We start from the raw sequence: 12,451 nt of genomic DNA, 5'->3' as shown, positions 1-12,451 counted from the left end.
GGCCGGCCCTCACAAGTGTTTTCGAGCCCTTCCTGTTTACAAGACCATATTGCTGGGCTTATAAAGGGCAGGTGATCCCTGTCCTCAAAACTTGTGTAGTCTAAGAGGGAAGATGAAAGAAATATGTAAATATTACTACAATCCACTGAAGAGTAAGCATTTGAAACAGTCAAACAAAGCTGTGTGGGAGTTGGGGTCCAAGTGGGGGCTTAAGTATCTGAGAGGCCCTCAGAAGGCTTCATGGAAAAGGTTGGTTTTGAGCCAAGCCTGTAAGCTTGGGCATGAGAGGAGAAACGCCCTCCCAGTGGCAGGAAATGAGGTGAGCCAAGGTAGAGAGGAAGTGCTTACGAGTGACCAGTCCAACTTGGCTGTATTATCATTGTGTACCAGGTCATTGAAAATAGGCCTATCAGGGTAGGAAGGAGAGGGTTTAATGCTATGATAAGCAATTTGGCTTGATGTAGAAAGTGGGGCACATCTTTGGATTTTTGAGAAGAAAAGTGACATCACACACTACGTACCAACTACACAATCCAGAACTGCAATCTAGAACATTCCTTGAGGGCAAGGGAAAGGTCACATTTTGCATGGAGTCCCCTACAATGTATGGCACAGGCCCATGAACATAGGTTGGGGTGCCATAGCCTGAAGTTGATTCTGATTTCTGGTGTGTATGTTGTGATTAATGCAATGCAATTATAGCTTGCTGGAGGTTTGTGTCTGTGTGTGTCATTTACTGTAAAATAGGGAATAGCAAGTCTCACACAGCTAGCTCAGCAGCGTTGAGGGCCTCGCATCCTGGTGGACATTTTTGTGTTCAGGCACTGCCATGTTATGTTTTGTTTTTACTGGCACCCAAATTTATTGAACTATTATTTTAAAAACTCAAAGGAACCTTTGCAAAACACCTTGAAAATGAAGCACCAAAAATTGTAGAGCTGTGGTCTAAGGAAAAAAAATAGCTTCACAATAAAAATACTGTCATGGCAGTGCTGTATTTTAGTTGCATTATTTTTGCAATGTATCTCAAATTCAGGCCATTAGTATACATGTATTTTACAGCTGGAGAGTTTATTATGCAAATTTTTGGACTTCATGGAGAGGTGATAATCAAAATTTCTCCTTCAAACATGGAAAACAATTTAGGCTCATGAAACATTTACTCGGTTGCTTTGTTCCAAACCAAAGTAATTAAGAGCCTATGGGGCATGTGTCTTACATTAAGGTTTTAAGTGATTTGTGATCACAGATAATGCTCTTCTTTCTGAAATGCCAGCTCTAATGAATGGAACCCTTTCAGGTTTGGTGCTACAGCAGAAAAGCTGGGGCTTTTGTGTGTGAGTTTGGGGTAGGGGTGCTGATGGTAGGCACTGACTTTCCCGTTGTGCCATTAGGAGTCACTCAAGAGCCACTGTCATGTGGAGGGGGATACAGAGGCTGTGAGTGAGCAAGGCTGGATCTTGGAGGGTGAGGGTGGGGGGCTAATTCCCTCTCCACACGTCTGCTGCAGCTCCCTGGCTCTGTAGCCTGCACTGCTAGGCCTTGTTATCCTTTCTGCTTAATCCACCCACTAAAGCACTTTCTTACTACCACGATTGGGTCCTGTAGGCAGTAATGGAAATAGCACATTATGCATTGACTGCAAAGCATGGTTTTGTTTTGTTTTGTTTTTATAATGGCTTTTTCCACTTTTTAGCCATTTTCAGTCATGGGAATTTTGGGGATTCTTATTTGTGAAAATGCATTGTATTAAATATTATCATTCTGTTTCCGTGTCACTAATTCTTTTACCAGTTCATCCCACAACTATTTTTAGAATTAGGCATTACAGGTACTGCAGATTCATAGAAATTTGTCCTTAGATCAGTCTTAAACCTCAAAACACCCCAGCCACAGCACTCATGCATTTCTGTTTTCTTTGTACAGGGTCAGCGCATGTCCGTCATCTATGAGGAGCTGAATAACCCACGACCGGACCGGCTGTATCATGGGCGAGTGCAGGTGGTAGAGGTAAAGGAGAAACATACACAAAATGGTTTTTGATGATCCTTTTGTCTATGATTTTGTTCTTTCAAGCAGTTGTGATTTTTTATTTATTTTATGAATTTAAAATATTAATGATATTTCTGTAAATATAATTTATATGTATAAACATGTTAAATATACATTATATAAAATATACAGAGTTTCATCCTCACACGGCTTTGTTTCTACTATCTTGATAGCACTGAGCACTGTCTCTCCTGCTTTACAGTTAATTATCCTTGTCTATAAACACTGAGCTTATAAGTGCTTTATGTAGCTCCCTCTCATCCTTAGGCCTCCCTCAGTGCCTGGGACCTGGTGAGTACCTAACAAATGCTTAGCATGAATGGATGGAAAAGCCACAAAAATGTCTAACACCAAAAGAAGGAAGAGTAATATAGATACATAAAGGAAAGCTCATCAAATCATAAAACAATGTATTACATCTACTTGATTACAACTATTTCTTTAAAATCGTGTTCAGTTTGTATTAAATATGTCCAATACCTCAGGTTGATATTTTTTTCAAGTACCTTGAACTCGCACACGTATTTTAACATTTCTGTACAGGCACGTATGTACAATGAAATGTTATTTGGCAATAAACAAAACAAAGTATTGATACCTACCACAATAGGGAAGAACCTCAAAAACATTATGTTGAGCGAAAGAAGCAATAACTAAAGATCATGTATTGTGTGACTATATTTTAATATGAGAGAAGTGATGCCAACAAAAATGGTGGAATAAGAACCTCCAAAAATTATGTCCTCCATAAAAGCAGTGAGAAAACTGGCCTAATTGGTCAGAATCGGCTATTTCAGAACTCTGGAAATTAACCAAAGGCTTGAAGCAATCTTGAAAGCATTTATTCAAGAAAAATGGATGAATCTTGGAAAGAACAATGAGCTTCATGGCTGGTATTCAACTTGCTCTACTCCCATCCCCCGCTCCAGCTCTACAGCACCCTTGGAAATCAATAGCCCACCATCAAGGTGAAAGCCAGTAGCCTGGAAGCCACCAGAGGGGACAGAGTGGGACTGGAGCGCCTACAAAGACTCATTCTCAGAGAACTGTCATGATTTGACCTACCTGGGGGTTTCCAGATGATCGCATTTCCAAGGCTGTCTTTCTCTGACCTGACTCAGAGCTCTCCCAATGTGAAAAGCCTTTCCCCTGGGAGTACTGGAAACATTTGGGGGCAATTGTTTCACTTCATGACTGCCTAAGATAGTGGTAACAGTTGGATCAAACAATAGGCTAATCACAAAGTTTAAAATACAAATTTGGGGGATGAGATATCCATAGGGGCTTTGGAAAGCTCCAACTCAATCCTGGAAATATAGAAGGACTCACATACTCAGGGCTGTGTGCGTACTCACGAATGACCTGAAGAGGCCCTAAGCCCTCACCTCTGGCGACCTTGAAGCTTGGCAAAAGCAGAGTTGTCAGATGCCTGGCTGAGTGTTGGAGGGGTCCCCCAACATGCATGCAAAGCCCTTTTGCAATGACTAGGGGACTTTTTGGTTCCAGGCATTTAAGGAAATCTCTGTCCAATCATTAGCTGACCACTAAGCTAACCAAACAGAGACTTGAATTGCCCCATTATATTGTTTTAAATATCTATTTTTCAACAAAAAAGTTATGAAACATGCAAAGAAATGAGAAAGTAAAGGTTCATACATAGGGCGGGAGAGGGGAAGCAACAAATAGAAACTGTCCCTGTGGAAGTCCAGATAATCAATTTACTATAAAAAGTCTTTAAATAAACATTTTCAGTACGTCAAAGAACAAAAGGACACTATGTCTAAAGAACAAAAGGAAAAGATGAGAACAGTGTCTCACCAAATAGAGAATATCAATAAAGAAATATAAGTTTAAAAGAAAAATCAAATATAAATTTTGAAAGTGAAAAATGTAATAACTGAAATGAGGAATTCACTAGAAGGGCTTCTATGGACTGAATAGTGTCCCACAAATTTGTATGTTGAAGCCCTGACCCCCAGGGTGGCTGTATTTGGAGTAAGGAAGTAATTAAGTTTAAACGATGTTGTAAGTGTGGAGCCCTGATCTTGTAGGATTATTTTTGTCCTATAGTATGTGCTTATGAGAGCAGACACCAGGAAGCTCATTCTATCTTCCATGTAAGGACACAGCAAGACGGTGACCATCAGCAAGCCAGGAAGAGAGTTTTTACCAGGGACCCAATTGGCTGGCACCTTGATCTAGGAACTGTGAGAAAATAAATTTCTGTTATTTAAGCCACCTGCACTGTGGTATTTTGTTATGGAAGCCAGAGCTGACTAAGACAAGGGATCAATAACAGATTTGGGCAGGCAGAAGAAAGAAAAAGCAAACTTTTAGAAGGTCAATGGAGGTTATTCATCTGGGGAACAGAAAGAAAAAAGAATGAGGTGAAACAAACAGACTCTCAAAGATATTCAGAATACCATCAAATAAATGTACCAACATGTGCATAATGGAAGTGCCAGAAGAGGATGAGAGAGAAAAAAAGGATAAAACAATTTTTTGAAGTTTTTCTGAAAACTTCCCACATTTGATGAAAATCATTAGTCTACACTTCCAAGCTCAACAAACTCCAAGTAAGATTAATGCAAGAAATCCACACACAGAAACATCATAGCAAAGATGCTGAAACAAAGACAAAGAGAGAATCTTGAAGGACAGATGAGAGAAGCACTTCATCATATACAAGGGGTCCTCAATAAGATTAACTACTAGTTGTTCGTCAGAAATCATGGAAGTCAGAAGGCAGTGAGATGACATTTTCAAAGTGTAGAAAAACATTTTCAGTGAAGAATGATATATCCAGCAAAATGTCCTTCAAAAATGAGAAGAAATGAAGACCTTCTATGATAAACAAAACTGAGAGAATTCACCACTAACCAACCCTCCTTACAAGAAATACTAAAGAGAATCTTTTAGGTTGAAATGAAAGGACACTAGACAATAACTTAAATCCACATAAGAAACAGAGCACTGGTAAAGGTAACTACATACGTAAATATAAAAGGCAGTATAAATATGTCTTTGAAACTCTTTTTTTCTCTTCTCTGATTTAAAAGACAACTGCATAGAGCAATAATTGTAATTCTGTGTTGGGGGGGCATACAATGTATAAAGATGTAATTTGCATGACAATAACACAAAGGAGCAGGGGAGGAAATGAAGCCAATGGAAGTCAATTTAGTGTATACTATCGAAGTTAAGTTGGTATTTATATAAATTGTCCAGTGTGGGGAAGCCATAGAGACAAAACATAGCTTAGTGGTTGCCTGGGGCTGAGGGTGGGAATGGGTAGTAACTACAAACGGCCACAAGGGCTCTTTTAGGGGGGATGAAAATGTCCTACAATTACACTGTGGTAATAATGATTGGGTGCTTCTGTAAATTTACTAAAAATTGTACACTTAAAATGAAGGAATATTATTGTATGTCACTTAAGCCTCAAGCTGTGAAAATACAAATTAAAATTATATAAGTATTATATTTATATGTCAATAATAGTTATCATTTATTGAATGTCTACTATATCCTAGGCACTGTACTGAATACTTTTATATGTTATAGCATGAGTTTATTTTAATCCTTATGACAGTCCTGAGAAACTACGTATTATTCCCATGCCCATTAAAGAGATGTGGAAACTTCAAAGGAGGCAACAGAACTTAAAGGTTAAAAGTGCAGGCTTTTATGTGAAAAGTTGCTTAACATCACTAAATCATTAGAGAAATGCAAACCAAAAACCACAAGATACCATCTCATACTCATTAGGACGGCTATTATAACAAAAAACATTTTAATTAAAAAAAAATAAATAACAAGGTTAGCAAGGATGTGGACAAATTGGAACATGGGTACACTGTTGGTGTAACTATAAAACAGTATAGTTGCTGTAGAAAACAATTTTGAGGTTCCTCATAACATTAAAAAATAGAATTACCATATGACCCAACAATTCCATTTTGGGGTGTATATCCCAAAGAATTAAAAACAGGATCTTGAAGAGATACTTGCATACTCATATTCATTACAGCACTAGTCACAATAGCCAAGAGGTAAAAGCAACTGAAACATCCATCAACAGATGAACGGATAAAAAAAATGTGGATATTCATACGCTGGACTATTATGCTTCCTTAAGAAGGCAGGAGATCCTGTCACATGCTAGGACATGACTGAAACTTGAGGACATTATGCTAAGTGAAATAAGCCCGTCACAAAACACAAATACTGCGTGATTCCACTTATAAGAGCACTCAAATTCATAGAAACAGAAACTACAATGGTTGCCAAGGGCTGAGAGCTAGGGGGCGGGAATGGGAGTTGCCGCTTAATAGGTATAGAGTTTCAGTTTTGCGAGATGGTCAAGTTCTACAGATCTGTTGTACAACACTATGCATGTAGATAACAGTATTGTAGTGTACAATTAAACATAGTTCAGGTGGTAGTTTTTATGTTATGTGTTTTTTACCATAATAAAAAATAAAATGTGAATGTGTGTGTTCAAGAAAAGATTGTGCTTTCTGTCACAATGATGTACATTTAATGAATAATCTGAGCTGCATAATTCAGTTGGTGTCCATATGGTTTTTCTCTCCTCTATCTTCCTCACTCATTCTGTGCTTGCACAAACAGAAATGCATTTTAAAATAAGCATAACACTTGAAATTTTATTTCATTTTATTGTTCCTGTTTTCCTGCCTTCGTGTTTTCCCCTTTCACGTTGCACTCTCTCTTCTTGGGAATACCCTAGGGCATCTGACTTCTGAATGTAAATCCACATACGCTTACCTATCTTATTTTATTTCATTTTGTTTTCTGTTATGCATTTTAAATATCTTTTCCTCGACTCGTTCTGGGTGTCTGCCTCTTTGAAACCCCTAGAAGTGAGCTTGCCAGAGGGAGACCTTGCCTTTCTGTTTTCACATGTAGCAAAACTTCAGACATGCCAGCAGCAGTGCCCCAGTGACTCGGGAAGAACTGATGACGGTGCTGTCTAGACTGGAAGATGTGCGCCTCCGAGGTCTCTTCTTCACCGAGACGCAGCGGCTCACCCTGAGTGGGGTGGGGCTGGAGGAGGCCTCTGACACAGGAAGTGGACGTAGAGCACATCATGTAGAGATGTGCGCCTGCCCCCCTGACTACACTGGTGACTCATGTCAGGTAGGAAATTCTCCTATTCCGTAGAATTTCCCCAGGGGACTCCAGGGGCGGGCTCTCCTGGCTGCTGGCCAGCACTGCCAGATGGTCTGGGGCACTCTGTCCATCACCCAAGTTTCTGCTGGGTAATAGCTTCTACCCCACCTGGACCACCTTCAGGTAATAAATATGAAAAAGAAATCACAAATGTCTCAAAATCCATAGGACAGCCACAGGATCCCAATAGATCCAGGGGGTTGTAAAAGTCAGGACTTGCCCAGAAGTAGGAAGGATCCCACCAGTCAGCATGCCAGGATTTAAGCTATTGCTTTCCCAGTAGCTGACCTGGGGTTTTCATGCTTTTCTCTAATCCAGGACCTCCCTCCAACCACCAACCCCAAAAGAGTTATAGCCCAGAGTATATCCTAATTCTTCGAGGGGAAATCAAAGTTCAATTTTCTAGCTCACAGCAGGTCCACCTTGGAGGCTCAGTCAACCACATTTGTCCTCAGGTGATTAAAAATGTGCCATAAAATGAAACCATTTCATATCTCAGGCTGGAAATGTGTTTCCTTCCTAAAGAGAGGGAAAGAGAGCACAAAGATCAGTACTATCATTAGGAAATGGCAAACATTGTCATTCTGTGTATTCCATAGACATCCTTTATTTTTCTCTTCTGGCCCTTTGCTAGCAGAAAATCCAAAAGTGATCTGCACAATAAGAGTTTTTTAATCTGCAAATATATTACCTGCAGTGGTCTTCTGGGGACTCCTGCCTTGTAACATTTAGTCCACAAGTACTTAGAGTCTCCCCACTTCCTTCTACCTCTTTTCTAGCCTGATTAAATAAAATATATAGCCCAAAGGGAAGAGTGGAACCTCGGGATTACCACCTTCGTGCCCAGGGCGTGTTCTCTGTGCATGACTCAGCCTGTGATTTACAGCTGCTCTCGGCGGCTAGTGCCGTCTGTCTGTGGGGTGAGGTGGGTAGAAGGTGATACGTGCCCCACCTCGCAGGGATTACAGAGCAGTGCACTTCTATATGGGACTGTTATGTGTGCTCTCTCACAGGCTGACTCATGGGTGAAGTTTACAGGTGGGGCCTCCTGCCGCAGACAGCCTTGCTTACCTGAGTCAGGCGGGCCTGGGCACTGAGCAGGAAGGACTGGTATAAGAGGAAGAGGCAGAGGTTTGTGCACAGCCAGCAGGACGCCCAGGGACCAGGATGCCCCCGGCAGTGAGGTGGTCTGCCCGGAGTGCAGGATGGCTGTGGATCTTTGGGGCAGCCCTGGGGCAGTGTCTGGGATACAATTCACAGCAGCAAAGGGTAGCGTTTCTTCAGCCTCCCGGTCAAAACCACCTGCAAGCAAGTTATGGGGAGCTTAGACCCAACCAGGTAATGTCCCTTTTAAATTTTGATTTGGGATGGGGAAAGGTTCTCAGCTTTGTGATATTTTAAGTTAGGGTGATGAATGAATAATGAGTGGGCTGGGGGAGGGGCCGATGGTCTCCCCATCCTGTTGACTGGCTGTGTTGGTTACAGTGCCTAACAGATTGCTCTCCTGAGCTGTTAACCACAAACTCTATAAACATCAGCCCACCTGGAAATGCCCAGACAGATAAGAGTTTGAGTACTTGTGGGATGTTAATATGCTATAAACTTTGTGCCCTTTAGAGCGTAACCCAAGCCTTGGGACAAAGAGTCCAATGCCTGTAGGCTTTCAAATTCTGCTTGGAAGAAAAAATACCCATAAAGTAAAACATTAGAATCAGTGAAATCCATAATTTTAAGAAGATCAGGTTTGTATAATACCTAACAGACTTACTTCAATTCTTGAGGCATTAAACACTTGTAAATTCTGTTCTTTTTCTTTAAACTTCCTGGATGTTACATGTACACTCACAGAGAAATAGATTCTATGGCTGCTGAAATAGCCCTGGAAACCTGATAGGGACATAATTTTATCATTTGTACTATAAAAGTTTATTGGAAAAATTATCCTGAAAAATTATCACTTAAAAAATCATTAGCTGCAAAACCTCTTTACTGAAATAATTTCTTAGGATATATTTATTTTAATTTAGAGCAAGTCCTTAATACAATCTGAATACTTGAACTGACTTTTATGTGTAATGTGGAGTTTGTGTGCTCTAGAGAGGTGAGAAAATAATTATATTTCAGTAACTGACAAGCAGTTTGTCTGACAGTCACATGATACATAACTTTTGCAGAGTACTTTTTTTTATTCTAATCAAAAGCAAATTAAGATGGATGCTTTAACTTTAATCAAGGTACAATATCCTCCCCCAAAAACATGTCTAATTAAGGCATTTACTTGGGTATGTTGTCACAAACAAACTAGCTATGCTTATTTATTTGGATAATTTGTTCTTTACCAAATATGATTATTTTATAAGCATGTACTGTGATATATGTTGATAATTATAAGGTACTTGCCACTTAATAGCAGAGGTTATTTGTAGGTAGGATCATACCGTCATGGGCTGAATTTCATTCAAACGTATCTCTCAGTTGTGCTTTCAGCTAAAGAACATTCCTTTCATACTTCGATTCTCCTTTAGACAAGCCTATTCATATAACAGATAAAGCAATTTAATTTTTTTACAATGTGTTCTTTTGCCTAACATGGTTTCTAATAGCTAAAGGGAAAAGTATATTGGAAATTATAGTCTTGTTGTGTACGATTTGTAGTCACTGGTAATTTTGGAAGAAGCTCCTAGCAGCAACTGGAATATTCCACTCTGGGAAGTACAGGAGGCTTCTCTAGTCTTCTCACGTTGGCTTCTTCCCTTCCCCCACTTGACCAGGTAGAGACCCTTATGGCCGTGGATGAATCAGAATGGGCAGTTTATTTCAAGATTTGTCTTGATGGTACTTTCAGAGTCTTCCAAACATATGTGATGTTCAAAGAGAATTAGAGAAAAGACCTTTTATCTTGAAATATTAATTTTTCCTGATGCTTTAAAGATAGGGCATATAGGAGATCAGTCAAGGAAACTAGGGACAACATCTGATTTTAATCAGTGCACTGATTCACTGTGCCAAATAACGGAAACATCTATAGTTCCCTTTAAAGACAGAAATCTGAACAATTTTTAGTGGCTGGTGCAAGAGTAATTGCTTTTTTTTGTTTTTTCTATTGAGGAACAGACAAGTTGCTGTCCTTTTGTTCTTCAGTCTAGTTGTGGAGGACGTCGCTTCACTGGCCCATGTTGGTATTATCATTGTGCTCTTCCCAGGCTGAGGCAGATCGGTCGCCGGTCACTGGACGGCCACTCATGGTGCCTCTTGGCAGCTCATGCTGGCTGCCAGCCACTCACAGTAGCTTTACAGCAGCCCACTGCAGCTCTACTGCAGCCTACGCCATCGCTGGCGACTCTCAGCAGTCCAGCGCCAGGTCGAGCTGTTGTTCACCATCTTAGCTGTAGAGGGTGCAGTGTCACTGGCCCTCATGTGGGATCCAAACCGCGGCCCTGCTGCTCAGAACTGGTGTTCCAAGCCAACTCTTAACCAACACGCCACTTGGCCGGCCCTAGAATCCTTTTAAAATATATATCAGTTCATAAAAAAAAAAGTGTAATTATTTTCATTCATATGAAAAATAATAATGTGTTACACTGGAAAAAAGACAATATACTGGAGATAGGTATAATCAAATTGATATTGAACAAGAGAAGACCACATGGGAGGAGAGTTACTGGAGCTGGTCTTTGTGTGCTCTATCAGAACCAAATATCCCTCCAAAGTTCTGCAGGAGAACTCAAGCACGTTCCTCTCCCCTGACTTCCCTATTTTGCCCATAGGGTGGTGAGTGGCAGTAAAATCACTCCACAGTCCTGCCATGATTGTGTAGATCCCAATGAAGACTCTTTATTCTCCCCTCATCACATACTTCCTTCTCTACCAGCCCAAATCCATACTTGGAGAGGGAATAGCTACTGAAGAGAACTTGAATTTGAAGGGATTTGCTTAGAGATCCTCCCCGCTAAGGACCGAGGTCCTGATTCCATGTGCTGCTTCACCACTCGCCCCCTACAATTGCCCTCAAAACAGCAGGCATGAGAAGCAGAAGAAGCCATTTCCACACCCACCCTCCATACTTCCCCTTTCTCTGGTTTCCCCACCACATGTCTCCCACTCAGGCACAAGCTTACACACTCCCACCGTGGTGTGGAAACAAAATAGAACCTGACAAACAAAAAGCAAATGGACCTGGTTAGAGTGTGAAAGTAGAAATCCATACACAGGCTAAAGGAAAGAAGATAAAAAGTGAATGCCTGACAGTCAGAATTGTCACATGATTTAGATAATAATTTTCTTTCTTTATATTAACTAAATACTTTGTTTAAAAAATAGGGTTGTAGCCCTGGATACTATCGGGAAAACAAAGGCTTATATACCGGACGGTGTGTTCCCTGCAATTGCAACAGACATTCAAATCGATGCCAGGATGGCTCAGGAATGTGTATTGTGAGTAAATTGATGCTCTACTGCTACTAGTGGGCAATTTATGTATCCCTATTCCCACCCCACCCCTGCCCTGCTAGGCCCTGAGACGTCAAATGTCGCATCTCTTACCAAACCCTCAATAGAGGTTGCTATGTAAATGCAGAAGGTCCAGAATTATCAGGTTGAATTATTTCACACTTCACTTTTTCCTCCATTTTAACATGGGCCATCAGAGAATACCTGTCTGAACAATTAATTTACACCTTAGCTTCTAAATCTCTGCTTCAGTAGATGATATTAATGGGCGGATCCTGAGATTTAACTCTGGCCAGGATATAATAAATCGGAGCCATTACTATGGGCTCCAATTTCATTGGGGTGGCAGGAGGTTGTGGGAAGGGAGTTTTGTTGCTGTCAGATGAGCAGTAGTTCAGAAAAGCATTGAAGGGAAAAGGAGATGCTAAGAAAGGCTTCATGTGCACATTCAATCAGTCAAACACAAACTCTCCACGGCTGCCAAGACAAAGTAGGTTTGACAGGTGAGCAGAGTCCTTGCTATCTGATCCACTGGAAAGCAATCTTCTTTTGGAATGTTTTAGAAAATTTTCCCAGAGAAAACTAGATTCTCAGGAACTTTTTCCTTTGCATCCTGAAGCAGAACATTTTTTATTCTGCTGACTTCTTCCCCTTCATCAGAGGTTCTTTCCCTGGGAGCCTCCCCAGTTAGAAGGAGAATGGACAGTTCCAAGGAAAGGAAAGAGTGTTGGTACCACCGGAACACAGAGCAGAGCGC

At 40.7% G+C, this 12,451-nt stretch overlaps 2 protein-coding genes across 2 annotated transcripts in view; both read left to right on the top strand.

Moving 5' to 3' along the window:
• LOC109390099 (laminin subunit alpha-3-like) overlaps positions 1-7,236 on the top strand; it is a 149,795-nt gene extending 142,559 nt beyond the window's left edge. The window contains exons 19-20 of the mRNA XM_019656146.1: positions 1,927-2,010; positions 6,982-7,236. Coding sequence (XP_019511691.1) covers positions 1,927-2,010; positions 6,982-7,236 — 339 coding nt within the window. The remainder of the gene's footprint in view (positions 1-1,926; positions 2,011-6,981) is intronic.
• A 1,060-nt stretch (positions 7,237-8,296) lies between these two features.
• Positions 8,297-12,451, top strand: part of LAMA3 (laminin subunit alpha 3) — a 69,818-nt gene continuing 65,663 nt past the window's right edge. Inside the window, exons 1-2 of the mRNA XM_019656179.1 lie at positions 8,297-8,583; positions 11,566-11,679. Of these exons, the coding sequence (XP_019511724.1) occupies positions 8,413-8,583; positions 11,566-11,679 (285 nt within the window). The 5' untranslated portion in view covers positions 8,297-8,412. The remainder of the gene's footprint in view (positions 8,584-11,565; positions 11,680-12,451) is intronic.

Source organism: Hipposideros armiger, unplaced genomic scaffold (genome assembly GCF_001890085.2).
Source record: "Hipposideros armiger isolate ML-2016 unplaced genomic scaffold, ASM189008v1 scaffold_255, whole genome shotgun sequence".
Taxonomy (NCBI): Eukaryota; Metazoa; Chordata; class Mammalia; order Chiroptera; family Hipposideridae; genus Hipposideros; species Hipposideros armiger.
Note: the sequence above shows the minus strand (reverse complement) of the source record. Positions and strands in the feature narration are given on the sequence as shown.